General features: G+C 44.8%; 2 protein-coding genes across 2 annotated transcripts; both read left to right on the top strand.

The window, feature by feature from the left end:
• The first annotated feature begins 95 nt into the window (after positions 1-95).
• Positions 96-14,144, top strand: aldh16a1 (aldehyde dehydrogenase 16 family, member A1). Its single transcript, XM_038978986.1, has 17 exons — positions 96-488; positions 4,233-4,332; positions 4,495-4,621; positions 7,307-7,464; positions 7,614-7,691; positions 7,934-8,121; positions 8,567-8,725; positions 9,033-9,191; positions 10,045-10,201; positions 10,290-10,365; positions 10,568-10,673; positions 10,851-10,981; positions 11,097-11,264; positions 12,355-12,559; positions 12,739-12,924; positions 13,056-13,181; positions 13,286-14,144. Exons 1-17 carry the CDS (start codon positions 402-404, stop codon positions 13,451-13,453), a joined length of 2,379 nt encoding a protein of 792 aa, XP_038834914.1. The 5' UTR covers positions 96-401; the 3' UTR covers positions 13,454-14,144.
• A 7,377-nt stretch (positions 14,145-21,521) lies between these two features.
• Positions 21,522-24,422, top strand: LOC120032758 (ferritin, middle subunit-like). Its single transcript, XM_038978944.1, has 4 exons — positions 21,522-21,821; positions 22,132-22,278; positions 23,623-23,748; positions 24,047-24,422. The coding sequence occupies exons 1-4, from the start codon at positions 21,714-21,716 to the stop codon at positions 24,200-24,202; spliced, it is 537 nt and encodes a 178-aa protein (XP_038834872.1). The 5' UTR covers positions 21,522-21,713; the 3' UTR covers positions 24,203-24,422.
• Positions 24,423-24,723: the final 301 nt, after the last annotated feature.

The raw sequence follows: 24,723 nt of genomic DNA, 5'->3' as shown, positions 1-24,723 counted from the left end.
GCAGACGAGCAGCGAACAGACAATCGGCGCATGCGCATTGTCAACATGGGTCCACACGCTAATGTGTCCGTGTAGAAACCGACTACCGTACACAACATGGTAGCTAGTTGATTTTTGTCCGACTAGTTAAAGCAAAGAGGGCAGCGACGAAGCTAGTAAAGTAGGGGGGAGTTAGTGCGACAGGGAAGAACAATATTTCTTCATTCAGCACGTTGCAGTTCGTCGTGGGGAACTTTTCTTTTGATATCTGAACTCTCAGACCACAGAATTAGCAAAGCTAGCTAGCATTATTTCTGGTTAGCACGCTGACGGACTACAGAGCAAGCAAGCCAGTGTCTGATATATAGTATTCTTGTTGATGATCAATACAAGTTAAAAGTTACTTATTGCAACATTGTGTAATGGCTGGCAGCACCTCCAAGACAATACACGATATCTTTCAATCTATGGAGTACGGACCGAGTAGTTCCAGCACTGCTACTGCTCAGGTAAAAACAAAAAAAACATGTATTTGCTGCACAAGTGTCGATATTGGTTGCATAGGTCTAAGTAGTAGTAAGACACATACCTTCGAGGTCAATTTACTCGAAATAAAGAACATTTTGTTAGAATTTCACCCATGTAATGACATTTAACTTATCTTTCTCGTCACGTTTTACATCATGTTTTAGATAATAGGAGTTAGCTGGCTATTACCATGTGAAGTTTATTACGGTAACTAACTCAAAGGCAGTCATGTGAGATGTGGTCTTGGGGATCAAGTTGGATGGGATCTTCTGTAGAGAACAGCAGTCTCTTTCAACAGCTAACCACCTAACATGTCCAGATTACGTTTCAGAAATGTAGTTTTTGCTAGATTATGTGCAGTATGATGTGCTTGGAACTAGTGAAAAGTGTATCCTGACCTCCCTACTCTCGGTGTTAGAGGTGTCTGTCTCTGCAGCCAATCAAATGTGACCAACTCAGAATTGGTCTCATTCATGTCTACCTGTCCAGATTTTAATAGGCCTACATTATAAGTAGGGCTGACCCCAATTAGTTGTCTGGTCGATTGTTTGGTGGTTAGGCTGTTGGTCAACCAAGATTGTTTTAACCAAGCAGTAACAAATATATACAGTACCAGTCAAATGTTTGGACACGCCTACTAATTCCAGGGTTTTTCTTTCTTTATATTATTTTCTAAATTGTAGAATAATAGTGAAGACATCAACTATGAAATAGCACATATGGAATCATGTAGTAACCAATAGTGTTAAACAAATCAAAATATGAATCTTCAAAGTAGCCACCCTTTGCCTTGACAGCGTTGCACACTCTTGACATTCTCTCAACCAGTTTCATGAGGTAGTCAGCTGGAATGCATTTCAATTAACAGGTGTGCCTGTTAAAAGTTAATTTGTGGAATTTCTTTCCTTAATGTGTTTGAGCCAATCAGTTGTGTTGTGACAAGGTAGGGGTGGTATACAGAACATATACCTAATTGGTAAAAGACCAAGTCCATATTATGGCAAGAATACCTTGAATAAGCAAATAGAAATGTCCATTATTACTTTTTGGAATTTCAAAAACTTTGAACGTTTCTTCAAGTGCAGTAGCAAAAACCATCAAACGCTATGATGAAACTGGCTCTCATGAGGACCGCCACAGTGAAGAGGCGACTCCAGGATGCTGCCCTTATAGGCAGAGTTGCAGAGAAAAAGCCATGTCTCAGACTGGCCAATAAAAATAAAAGATAGGCAAAAGAACACAGACACTGGACAGAGGAACTCTGCCTAGAAGGCCAGCATCCTGGAGTCGCCTCTTCACTGTTGACGTTGAGACTGGTGTTTTGCGGGTACTATTTAATGAAGCTGCCAGTTGAGGACTTGAGGTGTCTTTTTCTCAAACTAGACACTAATGTACAAGGACATTTCTAGGTGACCCCAAACTTTTGAACGGTAGTGTGTGTGTACAGTTGAAGTTGGAAGTTTTCATACACCTTAGCCAAATACATTTTAACTCAGTTTTTCACAATTACTAACATTTAATCCTAGTAAAAAAGTACCCTGTCTTAGGTCAGTTAGGATCACCACTTTATTTTAAGAATGTGAAATGTCAGAATTATAGTAGAGAGAATGATTTATTTCAGCTTTTATTTCTTTCATCACATTCCCAGTGGGTCAGAATTGTTTATTTTTTTAAATGTTTTATTATCCCCCATTTCTCCCCAATTTCGTGGTATCCAATTGTTACTAGGTACTGTCTTGTCTCATCGCTACAACTCCCGTACGGGCTCGGGAGAGACGACGGTCGAGAGCCATGCGTCCTCCGAAACACAACCCAACCAAGCCGCACTGCTTCTTAACACAGCACGCATCCAACCCGGAAGCCAGCTGCACCAATGTGTCGGAGGAAACACCGTACACCTAGCGACCTGGTCAGCACGCACTGTGCCAGTCCCGCCACGGGAGTCGCTAGTGCGCGATGAGACTAGGATATCCCTACCGGCCAAACCCTCCCTATCCCGGACGATGCTAGGCCTATTGTGCGTCGCCCCACGGACCTCCCGGTCGCGGCCGGCTGCGACAGGGCCTGGGCTCGAACCCAGAGTCTCTGGTGGCACAGCTAGCACTGCGATGCAGTGCCTTAGACCACTGCGCCACCCGGGAGACCCGTGGGTCAGAAGTTTACATACACTCAATTGGTATTTGGTAGCATTGCCTTTAAATTGTTTAACTTGGGTCAAACGTTTTGGGTAGCCTTCCACAAGCTTCCCACAATAAGTTGGGTGAATTTTTGCCCATTCTTCCTGACAGCTGGTGTAACTGAGTCAGGTTTGTAGGCCTCCTTGCTCGCACACACATTTTTTCAGTTCTGCCCACAAGTTTTCTATAGGATTGAGGTCAGGGCTTTGTGATGGCCACTCCAATACTTTGACTTTGTTGTCCTTAAGCCATTTTGCCACAACTTTGGAAGTATGCTTGGGGTCATTGTCCATTTGGAAACACCCATTTGCGACTAAGCTTTAACTTCCTGACTGATGTCTTGAGATGTTGCTTCAATATATCCACACGATTTTCCCGCCTCATGATGCCATCTATTTTGTGAAGTGTGAATCCCTCCTGCAGCAAAGCACCCCCACAACATGATGCTGCCACCCCCGTGCTTCACGTTGGGATGGTGTTCTTCAGCTTGCAAGCATCCCCCTTTTCCCTCCAAACATAACGATGGTCATTATGGCCAAACAGTTATATTTTTGTTTCATCAGACCAGAGGACATTTCTCCAAAAAGTACGATCTTTGTCCCCATGTGCAATTGCAAACCGTAGTCTGGCTTTTTTATGGAGGTTTTGGAGCAGTGGCTTCTTCCTTGCTGAGCGGCCTTTCAGGTTATGTCGATTTACTGTGGATATAGATACTTTTGTACCTCCAGCATCTTCACAAGGTCCTTTGCTGTTGTTCTGGGATTGATTTGCACTTTTCACACCAAAGTACGTTCATCTCTAGGAGACAGAACGCATCTCCTTCCTGAGCTGTATGACAGCTGCGTGGTCCCATGGCGTTTATACTAGCGTACTATTGTTTGTACAGATGAACGTGGTACCTTCAGGTGTTTGGAAATTGCTCCCAAGGATGAACCAGACTTGTGGAGGTCTACATTTTTTTTTTGAGGTCGTGGCTGATTTCTTTTGATTTTCCCATGATGTCAAACAGAGGCACTGAGTTTGAAGGTAGGCCTTGAAATACATGCACAGGTACACCTCCAATTGACTAAGGCTAATTGACATCATTTATCAGAAGCTTCTAAAGCCATATAATTTTCTGGAATTTTCCAAGCTATTAAAGGCGCAGTCAACTTAGTGTATGTAAACTTCTGATCCACTGGAATTGTGATACAGTGAAATAATCTGTCTGTAAACAATTGTTTGGCGAGTCGGTTAGATGTCCTAACCGACACGCCAAAACTATAGTTTGTTATCAAGAAATGTGTGGAGTGGTTGAAAAACAAGTTTTAATGACTCCAACCTAAGTGTATGTATACTTCCGACTTCAACTGTATATATATATATATATATATATATATATATATATATATATATATATATATATATATATATATATATATATATATATACAGTTGAAGTATATATACTTCAATTTTATATATATATATAAAATTTCCCTATCCTCCATTGTATAGCCTACTCTCTCATACACACTGATGTAAGCTCTATCTCTGTATCTTTCCTCAGGCTTGGCTTGAGTCTCAGTCTCGTGCTCTCGGTCTGTTCATCGATGGAAAGTTTGTCCGTTCTGCAGACAGACAGACATGCAATGTGACCGACTCTTCAGGTAAAAAAAGATAACCTACAGGGGAGCCATCCCCTTAATTTAGTATTGTTGTTCTATCTATATCTCTTGTCCTCCACTGCCCACTGTTTTCTCTTGTTATATTTGAAATGCATCATCAATAAAATAGTATTTTGACATGTTTTTCTCCCACTCCCTCCCTAGGTGGTCCTGTGTGTAGTACTGTGTGTGCTGTGGATGAGGATGCATCCCTGTCTGTGTCCTCTGGGGCCAGTGGCTTCAAGGCCTGGAGTGCTCTCCCCAGTCATCTCAGAGCCAAGACTCTACTCAAGTAGCTACACACCACCCCTTTACCTCTGTCTAGGGTTCACTGATACACACTACACCCCTTTACCTCTGTCTAGGGTTCACTGATACACACTACACCCCTTTACCTCTGTCAATGGCTCACTGAGATACACACTAATAATACTTAATGTAAAGGGCTTTTCTCAACCAAGACGCTGAAGAAAATAATACAAAATAAAATAATAACAATCAGAAACACAGAACATTGTAAGCGGACCACAATCAAAGCTATATACAGGTGTCGTCAGGAGAACAGAATTAACGTAGGTCTTTGAAAGCTTTTCTGAACAGCTCAGTCTTTAGCATGTGCCTTAAACGAGGCCAGAGACTCTCCAGCCCTGACAGTGACTGGAATGCTGCACTGAGGTCCAGCACTATGAGGGTGCTGGCAGCCCCAGAGCCGGCATTCATGAGCTGTGTCCAGCTCTGATGCCCAGCTGGAAGGGCTCGAGTAGGTTGTGAGTGGCCAGATGGCATGTTCGATAAGCTTACTCAGAAATGGCAGGTTGAAGATGGGCCTGTAGTTCTAGAGGTTGTCGGGTCAGAACCAGACTTTTTAAGTACTGGTATGACTGCAGCGAGTTTGAGCTGAGGAGGGACACATCCAGTGGTGAGGAAAGTGTTGATGATTTCCGTGAAAGGCTCCAGAGCAGGTAAGCAGGTTTTGACAAGGGAGGTGGTGACAGGGTCAAGTGAGCAAGTGGTGGGCCTCATTTTGTTCTAACCAGTTTGGTTACATCAGCTGCAGTGCCTGTGGTGAAGGTGGAGAACCTTGACTCAGGGAGCAGAGGACCGGCTAGATCAACTACAGGGGCTGGAGAGGACAGAATGGGGGTGTTGATGTTTTCAATTTTGCTTTGGAAGCACAAGTATTGATTGCGCTGTTCTGGGGAGGCTGAGGCCGGAGGAGCTTGCTCCCAGTCGGAGAGCGCACCCAATAGTTTCCACTGCCGTTGCGGATCAGTTGGGAGTAGTAGTAGGATGTCTGAGCTTTAAGGCCTGTTTGTAGTCTTTCTGATGTCGCTCAAACATCTGCACGTGACAGTTAGCCCAGTTTTCTTTCACTGCCGTTCTAGACGACGGCCAGTTGCTTTGAGAGAGCGTAAGCTCCTCGGTGTACCAGGGAGAAGATATGGGGAAAGACGTTTTCAAAGGAGCAACTTCATCAAGTTTGGAGGCCAAGGCAGTGTTGTATTGAGCCACAGAGTCAGTAACTGGCAGGTTGGAGATGGGCTGTGGCTGTGTTTTATAGTTTGAAGACTCCTATAGAGCGTTTCTTGGGCTGAGTGGGCAGAGGAATAGCTAGGGCGAAGGTGATGAGTTTCTGGTCGGACAGGCCTGGCATAATTCCATCCAGTTTGGCCAGATCCACGCCTCTGATTACAGACCAGCTCTAGTGTAATGGCCTTTGTCGTGGGTGGCAAAGTCCACATGCTGTTAGAGTCCAAAGTTATCCAGAACATCAGCCATGCCAGTAGAGAGACTGCAGTTAGGGGAGTCGACATGTATGTTGAAATCACCAAGCACTAGCATAGCAGGGCACAAGACTTAGGAGTGTTCGTAGCTCGGATAGTCCAGCAAGAAAGTCAGTTGAGCTTTGGAGGCCGATTTTTTAAATTTAATTTTTTTTTTTTTTTTTTTAATATATATATATTTTTATTATAATTATTATAATAATTTTTTTAATCAACACAGCCAGTACTGACGCAGAGCCAGTGCTCTTGAAAGCCACGCGTTCAAAAGATGAGACAGCTGGTAACTGGAGTAGACTTCACAATAGTCAGTCCTTTAGATTTACAGCCAATCCTCCACCCCATCTGGATGTGAGAGGACAGTCCAGGTCGGTGTGGCCAGTTGCAGCGCATTGGTTGAGGGAAGATATACTCATTGCGCTGATGCCAAGTCTCAATGAGGCAGAAAGTCAGTGACCACGTCATTCAGCATTAAAAGCTCTTGTTGTTTCTGGATTTTTGCATTTTTAAAATACCCAAGCTGAATGACTTTGGGAGTTGCCCTGAGGCCCAGTGTACTTTAGCATCCAACTCCGGTGTGCATGTTCTACTGCACTCATTAGGAGTGCACACAGTAGACGTTTGTTAAATAGTCTGGTACCGGGTCCCATATTGAAAGAGGCTGTTCTCCAGCTTCTCACACAGGGTTGTTTTTAATATGTGCAAAACTTCTGCGGAATCATAATCAGTGGAGGTGTGCTGCCATTTCTGAATCTTTTGGTGCAGACTTCGGTCCTGTCCGTGGGAGATGAGTTGAGATGACGATCTAGCTAGTCTGGCATTTGAATCCAAACAATTAGCTAGTTGATTGGAGAAGTAGCCAAATGTGTCAGCTAATTTAACAATGATAGTAAAAACCTTTTAAAATGAGATTCCTGTCTTCTATACCTGATAAGCTATAACAACAACAAGTAGTTGATAAACAATGCACATTTTAAAAACGAATAATTCCGGATCATTTTGCAGGAGTAAACTACCAAGGTTGGCACTAGGTGCCATCGCAACCATAAACACTACAGACCACAATTTAATATCTAATATTTATGCCGGGCAAATTCAAGTTAGCATTTTGAGAAATGCTCTGTATTATCTCTATAACGTCTGTCTCTTCGCGTGTGCTTGCGTGTGTGCGTCCATCGTGTGTGTGTGTGTGTCAGGTTGGTGAGTGGCCTCCAGAGACACGGTCAGTGTCTGTCAGAGCTGTGTGACCTGGCCCAGTCTCCCAGTTCCCCTTCAGTACTGGTCAGACTGCTGCAGTACTACTCCGGCTGGGCTCAGCTCAGAGACTCACTCATTCCCGACTGGACGCCACGTGGTAAGGCCATGCGTAGTGTGCGCGTGTTTGTAAGTGGATCTTTATCCGCGTGTGCATGGACGTCGTGGAGATCTTTCCTTGAGTATTGTACAACTGTGATTTGTGAAGTGTGTGTGTGTTGAATGTTCTCTTGTGTTTGTGTCTTTCAGGTGTGGTGGTAGTGGTTGTCTCTGACGACTGTTCTCTCTACTCTCTCATGCTGAAAGTCTTACCTGCACTGGCCATGGGTATGACACACACACACACACACACACACACACACACACACACACACACACACACACACACACAGAGAGTCACAGATCCAGGCTATCTAATCACCATGACCAAAGGTCAATTACCTAGAAAGTCATGGGGGGGAAAAACGTTTCAAAACGGACCCTGTCACCTTCTACCCTGACAAAGATTCCCTTCGGGAAGGTAAAGCTTTTATTCTACCGTTTGTGACCTTAACGTTTCTGTTTCCCAGGCAACGCAGTGGTGGCGATCCCTGGCGTGGGGACAGCGCCTCCTGTTCTGTTATTGGCTCAGCTGTTTGTGGAGGCGGGACTTCCTGCGGGGGTGCTGAATGTGGTGACGGGCAACGTTTTGTCGCTGGGTTCTAAAGTGGCACAAAACCCGCATGTCAGCTATGTCACTTACAGTGGCAACAAAAAGGTGGACACACACACACACACACACACACTCAAACCAATGTGTTAGTCAGTAGTGCTTATGCATCCTTGTTGATGTCTTTTTCCTGTATGCATCTGCTCGTGCATCTTCTCACTAGCTCTCATTTCACTGATAGCTTCTTTATCAGAGGAATGTTTTCACTTGCTATGACTGTGATATGCGGTTGTTTTATCTACCCTAGTTGAAACCACTGACTGTAAGTCGCTCCGGATAAGAGGGTCTGCCGAATGACCAGAATTCTATGTAAATGTAATGGGACTGCAATTAGCTGTGTGACGTGAACGTTTTCCATTTGGTGCGGCAGTGAATTTGACAGTTGTCCCGTGACAGTCGTGTGTGTTTGTGCTTTTGATTGAACTTCCTCTTTTCTCTCTCTCTCACACGAACTAGTAACTTCCCTCCAATCTCTTCTTTCCTTCTTTTTCAGGATGGAGAGATTCTGTGCAGAGCCACAGCAGGCATGGGTGTTCCCGTCTCTCTCTCCCTCTCCCTCGGAGCCACCTGTCCCTTCATCATATTTGAGTCTGCCGATATCGACAGTGCCGTGGATGGAGTGATCGAGACCGCCTTTAAGAAGAACAGAGAGGTGAAACGGATGGCTTTCTTTTCTCGCTCGTGTTTTTTTTTTAAAGCCAAATCATTGAATGATTCAAGAGATTCCTGTGAAAGAACAAGATGTAATCCGAACCATGGCCACAGGTGGTCAGTGTTGTACAGTATGACCGATCTGTACCTCTCCCTCACACCAAAAAAAATGAAATAATTAAAGCCCCCATTTAAAGCCCCCTCTCTGACTCAGTAGGCCTATATGACTTATATGAACAGTAGACTAATAAAATAACCCCCCCCCCCCTATTCTTTATTTTGCTCTCTTTCTCACCCTCCTCCCTCAGTACCAGTGGATGCTGTGTGTCCAGGAGTCAGTGTTGGACAGTGTTGTAGCCCGTCTGAAGGTTCGGATGGCAGGGATGAAGAGTGTTCCTCTCCTGGCCGAGGGGGACCGAAGGCTGGTGGACGCTGCAGTACAGGAGGCCCAACAGCAGGGGGCCATGGTCAGTCACAATATTTACATTGAACATTTGAGTCGTTTAGGAGACACTCTTATCCAGAGTGACTTACAGGAGCAGTAAGGGTTAAGTGCCTTGCTCAAGGGGACATCGACGGATTTTTCACCTTGTCGGCTTGGGGATTCAAACCAGCACCCTTTCGTTTACTGGCCAAACACTCTTAACCGCTAGGCTACCATGTACACTGAGTGTACAAAACATTAGGAACACCTTCCTAATATTGAGTTGGACCCCCTTTTGCCCTCAGAACAGCCTCAATTCGTTGGGGCATGGACTCTACAAGGTGTCAAGCGTTCCATGATGATTCAGGCCAATGTTGACCCCAATGCTTCCCACAGTTGTCAAGTTGGCTGGATGTCCTTTGGGCGCTGGACCATTATTGGTAACACATGGGAAACTGTTGCGTGTGAAAAACCCTACAAAAAAGCCTACAAAAGTTAGAAAACTACAAGGCTACTTCCTGGTAAATGATGTGTTACTTTCATAGCGTACAGTCTTAGTATAGGTGGGGGACATCAGTCACTCAATACCAATTAGGCCATGGAGGGCAAAATTTTGTATAAGCATTTTGATCAAGCACTGCAGTGAGCAAAATAATCATAACATTTCAAGAAGACCTGAAGGCAGTAAATCCAATGCAAGTTCCAAATACTGCAACTCAGAATTCCATCTTGGACTATATGGACTATTTCATCTTGCTTTTTGTCATTTGCATTTTCTTTGTTTGTACCATCATTTTGTTAGATATGGTGTTGAGCACAATTAATAAAAATTGCCTTTTTAATATATATATTTTTTTTAAGTAAATGGTAACCTAATTGTATTTTGCTTGTATCAGCTGATCCAGCCGTGTCCCCCGCCCTCCTCCGGTGCTGCCTATCCCCCCACGGTGCTGTGTGGAGTAGCCCCCTCCTGCACCTGTGTGGTGACCCCATCCCCCGGGCCTCTGTTACCCCTCCTCTCCTTCAGGAGCCACGGGGAGGGTGTCACTCTGGGTAAGGAGGACCACACCATACGGTTTCTATGACCACACCAACCACTAATGAAACACTCATCTATCCATCTGTTTATCTGTCTTGACAGGGAACCACAGCCCTCACGGCCAGGCTGCCTCTCTCTGGACTGAAGACCTAACTCTGGCCCTGGAGGCTGCCAAGAGGTACAGGACACACACACACACACACTATCTTGGTCTCCCAATATTAATCTCAAGTCACCATGGCTGAAGACATTTAGTGTGGTGTGTCCTCTCTGCGTTAGATGTATAATTCCTATCACCCAGAAGCCACCTGACAAATGATGGACTATGAGATATAACACATACACACCTTATTAACCCTTCCTCGAACCTCTCTCCCCAGCCTGTCTGTGGGTACAGTGTGGGTGAACTCCCACTCTGTGATGGACCCTTCCCTGCCTATCTCTGGCCACAAGGAGAGTGGCAACTGCATCGATGGAGGGAAGGAGGTATGGAGAATACCCATGTTCTGTCCCTGTCCAGAGGGAATTTTGTTGATAATGCTTGTAATTATCCAATCTTTTCTGATATTCACACATGCCTTCTAGAGTGTCGGGCTATAGGTTGTTTGTAGACAGTGTGCCTTATGTCTGAGTGTCTCCTAAATGACTCCTTCTCTTTTCCAGGGTCTGTTCCAATTCCTCCGCCCTTCCTCCTCTCCTCCTCTACCCCGCTCCTCTCCAGCCTCTGTTGATTACTCCAAGTTTGGAACGGCGGCGTCAGCGGCCATCATTCCAGAGGGATCTAATTCATCCAGGTGTGTGTGTCTGTCTTCCGAGACTTCTTTTAAAAGTTGCCTTTGTACTTATTCAGTCACTTGTAATGTTCTTAATTCCCTCTTTCCCTCCCTCCTGTTTCTATCTCTCCTTCAGTACCCCTCGTTCCTATCTGCAGTATGTGGGGGGGAAGCAGTGTAAGTCTGAGTCTGGCAGCAGTGTGTGTGTCCTGGCACCAGGGGGAACTGTTCTCGCCTACTGTCCTGACGGGGGGAGGAAAGACGTTCGCAACGCCGTGGAGGCGGCCATTAAGGTCCAACCTGGGTAAGCTCTGCTCTAAGCTGGATTTTTATCGACCAAACGTCACCGACAGTGTCGTCAGGGCCGTATGATACTGGGGCAGTAGGGAGGTGTGTTTGACCCCTGTATACTGACATATTGGGGGAGACACACCAACAAAAAGCACTTCATTGTATTCCAGTAGAGTATGTAAGTGAGCTGTGTTTTAATGTGAATCTAGCGTTGTCTCTGTTGGTCTCCGCTCCCCGCACCTCTCTGATTCAGAGGGGTTGGGTTAAATGAGGAAGACACGTTTCTGGGTGAGTGCATTCAGTTCTGCGACTCACTAGTTGTCCCCCTTTCCCTTTAACTCTGGCAAGCACCGCATTCTCTTTGCAGAGCCCTCTGCGGTGTGGTGAAGGCGGTTACGGAGTACGTTTAGTGGAGCATTAATCTTACTCTGGGCTCTATACAGTATGGACTATCACATATAAATGCCTTCTCTCATCTCTCCTTCGAAGTGACTGGCATGAAAGGAGTTTGAAAAGAAAATGCATATGAGTCTGGGTCTGTGTGTGATTTACGCTGAGTATACCAAACATTAGGAACACCTTCCTAATATTGAGTTGCATCCCCTTTTGCCTTCACAACAGCCTCAATTAGTCGGGGCGTGGACTCTACAAGGGGTCATGTGTTCCACAGGGATGCTGGCCCATGTTGACTCCACTTCCCACAGTTGTGTCAAGTTAGCTGGATGTCTTTTGGGTGGTGGGCCATTCTTTAACACACGGGAAACTGTTGAGCGTGAAAAACCCTGCAGCGTTGCAGTTCTTGACACAAACCGGTGCGCCTGGCACCTACTACCATACCCTGTTCAAAGGCACTTACATTTTTTTAGTCTTGCCCATTCACCCTCTGAATGGCACACATACACAATCCTTGTCTCAAGACTTAAAAATCCTTCCTTAACCTGGCCCCTCCCCTTCATCTACACTGATTTGAAGTGGGTTTAACAAGTGACATCAATAAGGGATCATAGCTTTCAGCTGGATTCACCTGGTCAGTCTGTCATGGAAAGAGCAGGTGTTAATAATGTTTTGTGTACTGTGCATATTTTCTCTCGCTCTCCTGACAGTTGGATGAAGAAGAGCCCTGTGGCCCGAGCTCAGTGCCTCTTCTCTCTGGCTGAGACCTTGGAGCTGAAGAGACGGGACATGGCCGTGTCACTCCACTCCCAGACAGGCCTCTCATTGGAGAAGGCGGACATGGAGGTGGAGCTGAGCATCGCTCAGCTCTGTGATTGGGCCGCCCGCTGTGATAAGGAAAGGGGCGGAGTTCCGGTGAGACTTTTATGTATTCTGTCCTAATAGTAGTAACTTCTATAATACTAGTGGCTGTTTGTGTTCAACACTTACTCACGCAACGTTCTGGCTGGCACACAGGCCACCAACAAAGCCTCTCCACTTCAGGAGGTCATACTGTAAATAAAGTGTCTCTTCTCTAACCTCCTTTTCTCTAGTCCGTCCCACAGTCCGGTTCGGCTCTGTCCATCCCCGAGGCTCTTGGAGTGGTGGGTGTGGTTCTCCCTGACTCATCCCCCCTCCTCTCTATGGTCTCCCTGCTGGCAGCTGCTGTTGCCATGGGCAATGCTGTCGTCGTGGTGCCCAGTCCAAAGTACCCACTGCCTGCTCTAGAATTCATCCAGGTGAGTTCTGTCCTGCCCCCTGACGTTTTGATTCAACTGTGTACTTGTGTGCACACGCTTGCTTGTGTATGCTGTTGCGTGTGTGTGTGCATGTATTTTCGCCCAAACACATCTGTTACCTGTCTCTCTAGGTTCTCCAGTCCTCAGATCTTCCAGGAGGCGTGGTCAGCATTATAACTGGTGGCAGAGATCAGCTGACCCAGGCTCTAGCCAATCACAGTGTCATCAAGGCCGTATGGTACTGGGGGAGTATGGAGGTGTGTTTGACCCCTGTATACTCACACAACAACAAATAGCACTTAATTGCATTCCAGTAGAGTATATAAATGAGCTGTGTAATCTCTCTCTCACACACACACAGGGTTGCCAGTTCCTACAGCACACGTGTGCCAGCCCTCTGAAGAGCCTGTGGCTCCACTGCCAGGAGGAGGATGGAGAGAGAGACTGGGCCCAGCCTCATGCCTCACTCCTGGAAGAGATGTGGAGACAGGCCGTCCAGTGGAAGAGTGTCTGGATACCCACTGCTTAGAGAGAGAGAGGGGGGGAGAGGGAGGGAAAGAGACAGATGGGTGAGAGAGAAAGAGGCAGGGGGAGACAGTAGAGTGAGAGATTAAGTATATTAAAACAAGAACATTTATTTGAAGTGAAGGGGGCGGGGGGTTGTAAGGGTCATTCTTAGTCGCATTCTGGGAATGATTTTATGTAACGCACTTGACAGAAGGGCAATTTGGAAATGTTCTACAAACCGTATGAAACGTCCTCTTTCATGACTATGAAACCTTCTAGGATGTTCCAGTGGTTTCCTCCCATCAGAGGACTGTATGCCGACGACTCAGTGGTAAATAACACCAGATACATAGAGAGATGTTATAACCTGTATGGATCATTGACTTCTACCGCCAGTGCTCCTATGCATGGTCTGATGCCTTAATAGCACTGGCGGTGATGCATTCTCTACAGGAAGCCAGCTTTAGTCAGCCAACAAGGCCTTCATAATTTTGCCTTACTGTATGTTATCAATAAGGGGCTTAGATTGAGGAAGAAATCAAAATGTAGATCAAAATGTAGGCTAGGCCTACTGTTTCAGCACGAGTAGTCTTCACGTTTTTAGTCTTCATTTTTTTATGTCCAATTAGACATTTTGAAATGTATATGATAAAAACATTCTAAATAATGTACTTCTGATGTTCAAAAGCCAAAATAAAAAGATATTCACCTCACCTCATATCTTGTGCTCTCTTTTTAAGTAGGCCATCTTAATTCATGAGGGCTGGTCATGAGATTGCTTTTTCTGGAAGTGATTGTATGACTGGCATGTGTGTAAGGTCATGACGATGTTTTTTTTACCTCAATTGTATACCGTGATGAATTTGACTGTTAATACATTTGTTCCCCGCTGTAAAGCGTCAAGCAGCTACTTGTTTTCTGTGGCTTTACATCACACAGTGCTACTCTATTATCTTTAGGTGTGTAAAAACTGTCGGTCGCTAAATCCGGCACGACCTAGGACCGTGTAAAAACAGCTAGCTGGAGTTTGTCTGAGCCCTCAGCTGCTATGTATTTAATGCTGAGGCTACATACAGGCACCCTAGTCTGATGGCATTGTCTCACATTTCATTATTGTGCTGATAGTGCATCCTTTATGGTTATAATTGTATTATACAAGGGCAGTGCCTTTCCCGCATTGTGGTCATTTCCAGGCCTAGTGCTTTATCATAGCCTTATAGCATACCTGCCACGGCTAATGCTAGCTTCAGGCTCTACCTGAGTCTGCTTATTATACTGAACAGAAATATAAACGCAGCATGCAACAATTTAAAAGATTTTACTGAGTTGGTTTGTATAAGTAAATCAGTCAATTGAAATAAATTAAGCCCTAATCTATGGATTTCACATGACTTGGCAAGGGTGCAGCCATGGGTGGGCTTTATTACATGCACACCCCTCTATAGTTGCCTTGTACACTTAGTATACCAAACATTAGGAACACCTTCCTACTATTGAGTTGCATCCCCTATTGCGCTCAGAACAGCCTCAATTCGTTGAGGCATGGGCTCTAAAAGGTGTCGAAAGCGTTCCATAGGGGTGCTGGCCCATGTTGACTCCAATGCTTCCCACAGTTGTGTCCAGTTGGCTGGATGTCCTTTGGGTGCTGGACCATTCTTAATGCACACGGGAAACTGTTGAGTGTGAAAAACCCTGCAGCGTTGCAGTTCTTGACACACTCAAACCGGTGCACCTGGCACCTACCCTGTTCAAAGGCACTTAAATCTGTCTTGCCCAAGGCACACATACATAACCCATGTCTCAAATGTGTCAAGGCTTAAAAATCCTTATTTAACCTGTCACTTCCCCTTCATCTACACTGATTGAAGTGGCTCTAACAAGTGACATCAATAAGGGATCATAGCTTTCATACTGGTCAGTCTGTCATGGAAAGAGCAGGTGTTCCTGTTTTGTACACTGTGTATAGTCTTGTGTTTGTCTACGATTTGCATGTATCTCTTTCTTCCTAGAAACCACAAACCCATCTGAATATGTACCAAGTGAACTGGGGTGCATTAAGACCCACACAGTATACAAAACAATAACACCTGCTCTTTCCATGACAGAGTGACCAGGTGAAAGCTATGATCCCTTATTGATGTCACTCGTCAAATCCACTTCAAATCAGTGTAGCTCAGGCCTCTCCATCCCTGTTCCTGGAGAGCTACTCTCCTGTAGGGTTTCACTCCAGGAACAGGGATGGAGACCCCTGTTGTAGATGAAGGGGATGAGACCATTGAGGGTGAATGGGCAAGGGGTATGGTAGTAGGTACCAGGTGCACCTGTTTGTGTCAAGAACTGCAACTCTGAGTTTCACGCTCAACAGTTTTCCATGTGTTTCAAGAATGGGCCACCACCAAAAGGACAAAAGCGGGAGGCATTGAAGTCAACATGGGCCAGCATCCCTGTGGAATGCTTTCGACACCTTGTGGAGTCCATGCCCCGATGAATTGAGGCTGTTCTGAGAGCAAGCCGGTTGCAACTCTATTAGGAAGGTATTCCTAAAATTTGGTACACTCGGTGTATGTGTGTCTTTGATTAGAAAGATTTTCCCTACTGTAAAGTGCCACGCAGCTACTGGCCTTCTGTGGCTTACACCACGCAATGCTACTCGATTCCTCATTTGAATGTGGGCTCAATTCCTCATTTTGTGTTTGAAACCCCCTGCTGCCAATTACACTTTTGGTTGGTCCTGAGGCAGAAGTTTGTGAAGGGGAAGGCTTATAAAGGAGAACAGAGGCACAATACGTCTTCACTCTTTTTTTTCTCTTTCGTGACGGTAATGAGGAAATATGGAAATATGGCCAACAATGTCCTCCACCTAATTTTTATATAGTATTCTGTAACGAATATAATAATATTGTACAGTGGCCTATTCCTCTCGGCATATAAAAACTGTTGTGCCCTAAATCTGGTAAGACCATGTAAAAACGGCTTGCTGGAGCTCATCTGAACCGTTGGCTTCTGAGCCCTCATCCTCTATGTACTTAATGCTGAGGCTACATGCAGACACACTAGTCTGATGGCCGTCTCTCATTTCATTTTTGTGCTGATAGTGCATAATTTACTGTTAGAATTGTATGCAGTGCCTTTCCCACATTCTGGTCATTTCCAGGCCTAATGCTTTATTATAGCATTAGCCTTATAGCATACCTGACATGGCATTCTTCAGCCTCTATCTGGACCTGCTTACCCTTCAGCCATCCGTGTTCATTGAAATGTGATTTGGGCTCTTCAATCAGATTAGCTTTAGCTGACATTTGCATAGCGGTTGTTTTGGCGGCGTCAGAGGTGGAATTGCGTTGGTGGAACTGGCATTATAACTAAAGTGGAGTCGCATTAACAGAAATCCCATGCAGCCTTGTTCTCCACAATGAAACCGGGGAGGAGACTGTGGATCAGTTTTCGTCTGTTAGTATGTTAGGTCACGCGATATCAGACAGCACTGGCCAATTTTGATGAAACTTGTGTGAATGATGTGTCTTGCAATAGTGGTCTGACATTTACAAAATTACACAGATTGGCCACATGGTGGCGCTATAACAAGACATTGAAAATGCAAATGTCAAAGGTCACGCCCTTCACCCCATTTGACCTAAAGTCATGAAATTTGGTACACACATCATTCTCACAAGGAACAAATTTGACTCTGTGACCCATAAGGTCCTCCCTGATGGATTGCCATTTTGAATTTGATAGACACTTAAAACGCTACTCTTCTGGCACCGAATGACCGATCTGCACAAAACTTGGACAAAGGTCTCTTAACGAACACAATGTGGAATTTGCGAGATGGCTACCGGTCTGGACAAAAAGGGCACAAAAGTCTGTTGCAACTACGCTAACAGTGATGGGAAAGTAAATGCCACCTGTTACAGCTGCATTTGCATATGTCTGAAGCAGATAGAGAGAGAGGACCCAGTAACACTTTGAACCTTCAAGAAATCTGCTATATGAGAGGTATGTGTTTAATGTTTGTCAACAAAGTCAATGCGAAAATGTAGAGCAGTACATCGTAAATCTGAAGAAGTTAAAAGATAAGAATTTGGCGCATTACAAGAGGAACTTATCAGTGACGGGCTTGTCATTGGCACTAAGGCTATAGGCACACGAGCACGCATGATCAGAGAACTGAACCTCACACTGAATAAAGTCAGACGATTTTCACTCAAGTGAACAAGCACAAAATGCAAATCAAGAAAATTGGCAGAGGGGAACCAGAGACTGAATTATACCTCCCGTGAGCGACGTTCAGAATCAAAAGGCCAAACCTGTGGTCCCAAACAGATAGCCAAATGACTCAACTTGTCATTACTGTGGAACAGTGCATGCTAAAGCCAAATGCCCAGCATATGGTGTCACATCTACTCCCGCTCCGGCGCTCAACATCGGCGGTTTACTAACCACTGGTCCTGGCAGCCCATCATTACGCACACCTGGCAACCCTCATTACGCACACCTGTGCCCTATCATGAGGCACACCTGGACTCAATCACTTTTCTGATTACCTCCGCTTTATCTAGCACTCCCTAGCATCACTCTTCAGGGAGTATTGGTTTTGTGTTCATGTCCAGATGGTGTGCTTGGTTTGTATAGTGCGGTTTATGATTAAACTCCCCACCTGCTTCCTTCCTTCCTTCCTTCCTTCCAAACAAAACCATTTTGCCGGAGATTGCAAACCAGCACATCACAAACCTCAACTCAATCTAGTAAAGGTAGACAATGAGTCAGTCATATAACCAAACCGATGCAAATTGGTACATCTCCCGTGTTAATTCTGTGGAAGACAGCACCAACAAAAGGTTAATTAAAGCTAGCTCCACACAGTGATGAGCAATTGACTTATGACCCCAGCCATACATTAAAATGTCAACTAGACACAGGATCCAACAGTGAATGTCATAAGCTATGGGGACCTAGAACATGTCATGCAAGATGGCAATCTAGTTCCCCTGTCAAGCAAAGCCACGCTCAAGCTATATGACGACACACTGATAAAGCCAACAGGAGAATGCAATGTCAAAGTAGACTCCAAGTTTAAGGACATGGAGACATCACAGATTCCTCTGCTGTCAACTGACACGTGAGAGACTCAACCTACTACATGTTGTAAAGGGGTGCATAACTGGTGGCAGTAAAGTCAGACGCAGGAGAGCAGAGCTAGGTAATTGCCGGAGCAGTTTAATTACAAAACCAACGGCATAAAGAAAATACCGACATGGGTACAAAACCCGACGCGCACCAGTAACCATGTGTACAAGCACTTACAACAAACAATTCCACACAAAGACATGGGGGGGAACAGAGGATTAAATACACAACACTTAATGAGGAAAATGAGAACCAGGTGTGTAGGAAAACAAGACAAAACAAATGGAAAATGAAAAGTGGATTGACGATGGCTAGAAGACCGGTGACGCCAACCGTTGAACGCCACCCGAACAAGGAGAGGAACCGACTTCGGTGAAAGTTGTGACACATGTGAACCACAGCCATGTATTACATCACGTCGACACCCCAAGCACCACATCCGCCGAGGCACCATGACAACTGAGGAGATCATCTCCAAGTATAACCTAGATAGAAGTGGACACAGCAGCCCGGCCCGGCAGCAGCTACTAAGACGAATATCTATTCCACTGAAAGAAAAGATTACAATGGCCATACATTCAATGGACAAAGCAGACATCATCACAAAAGTTACTGGACAGCCATAAGCAGGTATAGATGGCTCAGAATGCCATTTTGAATCAAGCCACCAGCTTGTCGTGGAAATTACCACCAGGGACACCTGATGTCCATCTTAAATAAATAATTATTTATTATCAGCCAGCTGGAGAGGTTCCAACAAACGTAATGCAACATAGTACATGTTGGTTGGGAGCTACGCCGGGGAAATCCTGTTAGTTCTCTTATGTACTGCTTACACAGACAAGATATATTTGCATGATTATGCTTATTCATAAATAATTCATCATTAACGTTTGGTTCATGCATGTGACCGACCAATACCGCACAAGACTCCTTCTCTCCAAGCTGAGACCTTGAAACTGAGACACCCCTTTCGGTTCTCAAAACAATGTTCTGGGGGTACTGCCAAATTGCTTGTACTGATAGTGAGGATTCCTCCCAGGCACAATCAATCAGTCACTTGCATGAACCCAGTTGGATTGGTTATTAGAAAAGCACAAACATAAAATGTTCCTTCACAAGTTGAAGAATACCAGCGCAGACAGTGTGAAACACTACAGAGACTAAAAGGGAGGGATCGCAGATGACGTTCTACTCTATGGATGTGGCGACACAAGCGAATAAGCAATGGTAGATCATGACAGAAACCTCATAGCTCTCCTGCAGAGAGCCAGAGAGGTCAACCTGAAGCTGAACAAAAATTTATTCAGGTTAAAGCTAACTAGCATGATGTAAATGGGGCATCTTCCCACCACAAAGAGCCTTCGCCTCGACCCAGAGAAGACAACAGCTGGAGGCTGAGATACTGTCTCAGCCGCCAGTATTTATGCTGCAGTAGTTTGTGTCGGGGGGCTAGGGTCAGTCTGTTATATCTGGAGTACTTCTCCTCTCTTATCCGGTGTCCTGTGTGAATTTAAGTATGCTCTCTCTAATTCTCTCTTTCTCTCTTTCTTTCTTTCTTTCTTTCTTTCTCTCTCTCGGAGGACCTGAGCCCTAGGACCATGCCTCAGGACTACCTGGCATGATGACTCCTTGCTGTCCCCAGTCCACCTGGCCGTGCTCCAGTTTCAACTGTTCTGCCTGCGGCTATGGAACCCTGACCTGTTCACCGGACGTGCTACCTGTCTCAGACCTGCTGTTTTCAACTCTCTAGAGACAGCAGAAGCGGTAGAGATACTCTTAATGATCGGCTATGAAAAGCCAACTGACATTTACTCCTGAGGTACTGACTTGTTGCACCCTCGACAACTACTGTGATTATTATTATTTGACCATGCTGGTCATTTATGAACATTTGAACATCTTGGCCATGTTCTGTTATAATCTCCACCCGGCACAGCCAGAAGCGGACTGGCCACCCCTCATAGCCTGGTTCCTCTCTAGGTTTCTTCCTAGGTTTTGGCCTTTCTAGGGAGTTTTTCCTAGCCACCGTGCTTCTACAGCTGCATTGCTTGCTGTTTGGAGTTTTAGGCTGGGTTTCTGTACAGCACTTTAAAATATCAGCTGATGTAAGAAGGGCTATATAAATCAATTTGATTAGATTTATTTTAGGGGTGCCCATGGAGCTGGGGATCAGAAATGTCCCGTGCGAGAGAAGCAGGTTGAGGTTTCCAGGGTTAGAGTAGTGCAGAAGTTGTCATATGCTGAGGCAGTTAAGAAGTAGAGGAAGATGGGTCAAGGGGGAGAGATCCAAAGAGGAGGGGTGTGAGTAGTAGATCTGTACCAGCACAGAGGGATAAACCAACAAGTGATATATGTTTCAGTAAGATTGGATTTTTGGCATTTATAGTAATGGTTATCAACTGTACTGCAGGGATGGAACGTAAAGTCGCAGGAAATAGAGGTTGTGGTGGCAGCTGTAGAGAGGTATTTGGGTGTGCGAGACTTGACATCAGAAGAGTTTTATCTCTTATATCTTATTCTTATATGTCTTTTTTTAACTGCACAGTCGGTTAGGGGCTCGTAAGTAAGCATTTCACTGTAAGGTCTACACCTGTTGTATTTGGCGCATGTGACTAATAAAATTTGATTTTAATTATTTTGAGTTACAGGGTGTGTTAAGTGGTGGTGTCCCATCCTTTCATGCTGTTGGCCTGAAGTAGGACTAAATAGATGTAAATAGTGGAGTATAGTGGAGTTTTTTTTGTGAGTGGAGTTTTAGATGGTAGGGTATTTGTTGTATTAATTGTTGGTGTGGTTGTTGATTTAAAAAAAACATAAGTAGACTATAAGGGAGTTATACTCCAGTCTAATAGGTGGCGGTAATTCAACATTTATTGGATGCCAACATGCCGTCAAATCGCATCGAAGAAGAGGGTCGATGTCACTGACGCGGTCCGCTTGGAACAATAAATAGAGCGAACAAGGCTCCTTCCATTTCACAACTCTTGGAAGACGAAAGAAGAACTTCTTGCTTCAACAGTGATTGAACGGAACTCTTCTACCCGCCTCTCGCGCTATATAACATTCCAGATTAACGTAACACTTACTTGAACTGTTTTAGTAAAATAATCTAAGAATCTCAATTTTTGCACCGTTAATTTTGATATAAAATGAAAATGGAGTCTCAGGTCCGCCAGAACTATCACCAAGATTGCGAAGTTGCGATCAACCGGATGATCAACATGGAGATGTTTGCCTCTTATACCTACACATCAATGGTAAGGGGACTGTAATTGGCTACCAAGAGGACCATTTTGTTGCTTTACCTGTGTATTATTATGCCTGGGCCTAAATATTTTTCTGTACGCCTAGGCAATTAACAGCCTTGAGGTAGACCTATCATTCAAATAAAGCTGATAAATATATCCTTGGACAGAGCGTATCGCCTTGACAGGTTAATTGGCAGGTTACCAAGTAGGCTAATGATTTTCCGCATCATATTGCTGTGTCAATCATGTTTAGATCCCTCAATAATGGAATGAGTCACGTTTGACATGTGTTTCTAAACAATTTTGTCTGTCCACGCAGGCTTTCTATTTCTCCCGTGACGATGTGGCTCTGCCTGGCTTCGCGCATTTCTTCAAGGAGAACAGCGACGAGGTGCGCGCGCACGCCGACAAGCTACTCTCCTTCCAGAACAAAAGAGGTGGACGCATTGTCCTTCAGGACATCAAGGTGAGCGCCTGAGCGTCGAAAAACACATTTGCGTTGTTTTTGTTGCCCAGTATACAAACGTGAACTTCTTGATAGAGGGTTCTCTGGTTGAAATGGTTCTGGTCTCAGTTGAAAAGGTTCTACCTGGAACCAAGTGGTTGATCCAGAATCTATGGCAGGAAGTCTAAAGAACCCTTTTATATTCAATCTAGAGCCTTTTCTTCTAATACTGTTAACTTCAAGGGTTTTTGGATGAGTAGTCATTCATGTTAATACTGAGTTCAGTGTAAGGCACGCCCTATGTGGCTGCCCTGGTATTAGAGCAAGGTGGCCAGAGGAGATAATGTCCTGACTGCTTAGGCCTGAACACACTGCCTCCATTCCATCCACTCTATCCAAACTCTCCCAATGTTAATATAATATATCACTGGCTAGTTTCAAAACAAATTTTATTGGTCATGTCCACTTAATAGAACAGGTGTCGACTTTACAGTGACATGCGTACTTACGAGACCATTCCCAACAATGCAGAGTCAAGACATCCTTGCTAAATAAAAAAGGATATGGTAACACAAAGAATAACAAGGCTATATACAAGAATTACTGAGACATGTGCAGGGGTACAAGGTTGTTGAGAAATATAGTACGTACATGTAGGTAAGGGGTAAAAGTAACTAGGCAATCAGGATATGTGACTGGTGTCAATATGCTTGTCTGTGGGCTTATGTAGTGTGTGTCGGGGTAAAGTCTAGTGAGTGTGAAATAATAAGTGGTTAAACAGATCTACTCAGACCCCTGTTTGCCTCCAGAACAGCCTGAATTTTTGGGGGCATTCTACAAGGTGTCAAATGTTCCACATGGATGTTGGTCCATGCTGACACGATGGCATCAGGCAGTTGCTGCAGATTGTACGGCGATATAGTCATGCTGTGAACAGCCTGTTCCATCTCATCCCAAAGATTCTCTATTGGTTTGAGGTCTGGGGACTGCGCAGTAAACTGAGCTCACTGTTCCAGGCAATGATTTCCACTCAATTGCCCACTGGAGCCACTTTTTATTATTATTTTTAGCTGATAGGAGTGTAACCCGGTGTGGTTGTCTGCTGCAATAGCTCATCCGTGAAAAGGATGGACGAGTTGTGTGTTCTGAGCTGGGGTTCTGTAAATCTTCGGCGTTGCAAGCGCCATGATCTATTGACTGAGCCACACCGGACCCATGACGTGCTTCAAACTCTAGCTTATGTGGTTGTTCATATTGACTGTTAAAATGACTCCATCTTGAGATATACTGAATTTACTTTTAATTATGTCTAGAAACATCTGCTAGTAGTCCCTAACCCTCCTGTGTTCACTCTGTCCTGTGTAGAAGCCAGAACGTGATGAGTGGGGCAATGGGTTGGAGGCCATGCAGTGTGCTCTGCAGCTGGAGAAGAATGTGAACCAGGCCCTGTTGGACCTGCACAAGATTGCCTCTGACAAGGTTGACCCCCATGTAAGTTGAGGAACCGCACATCACATGTATCACATAGAAGACAGGTACTGTCTCAGGAGATGATCAGGTTGTTGTAACTCTGCTAACTAATTACACTGGATTGTGTGACCTGCCTCTACACACACACTAGTCCACAGACGCACGGATGCAAACTATACACACAATGCAGCTCATGCAGGAGTTAGACAGCTGCAAATACCTCATTATCTGCACTTATGCCATTACCCCCAGGCTCTTGTTTTACTGTATCTACAATAGTCTAGTCATTCTCTTGTCTGACCTGTTTTTTTCTCTTTAGCTGTGTGACTTCCTGGAGACCCATTACCTGAACGAGCAGGTGGAGGCCATTAAGAAGCTGGGAGACCACATCACCAACCTCACCAAGATGGATGCTGTCAAAAACAAGATGACAGAGTACCTGTTTGACAAGCACACCCTGGGAGGCCAGAGCTAAACCACGTCCATCCCCAGGCTACGGCCTCCAGCCTCAGTCCAGGACTCCTGGCTTGTCTGATAGATCCTACTCGCTTTGTATTTATAGGGAGGGGAGAGTGTTAAACTGGTGCAGTGCAACACAGCTTTATCATTGAGGTGTTTTTGTTGACGACACTACTGTATTTGAGGCAAGGCATCTTGTAAAACAATAAAAAAAATCTCACAAGTTTTGTAATTGACCTGTAGTAATGGATGTTGTATCAGTCTATTTGGGTTCTTTGCTCCATCTTACTGAGTTTCTCATTACCCAGTGATAAATACTGACATTTGTAGACCTACTAGTGACTGAGGGTCATAACAATAGGGAAAGTGTAACATGAGGTTTATAAAGGAAATTACCTTACCACAGAGGGCACTATTACGATATGTTATATACACCATGTCAATTAAGGGCCTTACTGTCAACTCATTACTCATAAATGTGAAATGAGTAACTACAGTGAATGTGGACCTTTACTCTGCATCTCAAAAGGGTACATT

The sequence above is a fragment of the Salvelinus namaycush genome, chromosome 3 (genome assembly GCF_016432855.1).
Source record: "Salvelinus namaycush isolate Seneca chromosome 3, SaNama_1.0, whole genome shotgun sequence".
NCBI lineage: Eukaryota > Metazoa > Chordata > Actinopteri > Salmoniformes > Salmonidae > Salvelinus > Salvelinus namaycush.
This window is presented reverse-complemented; position numbering and strand designations above follow the sequence as displayed.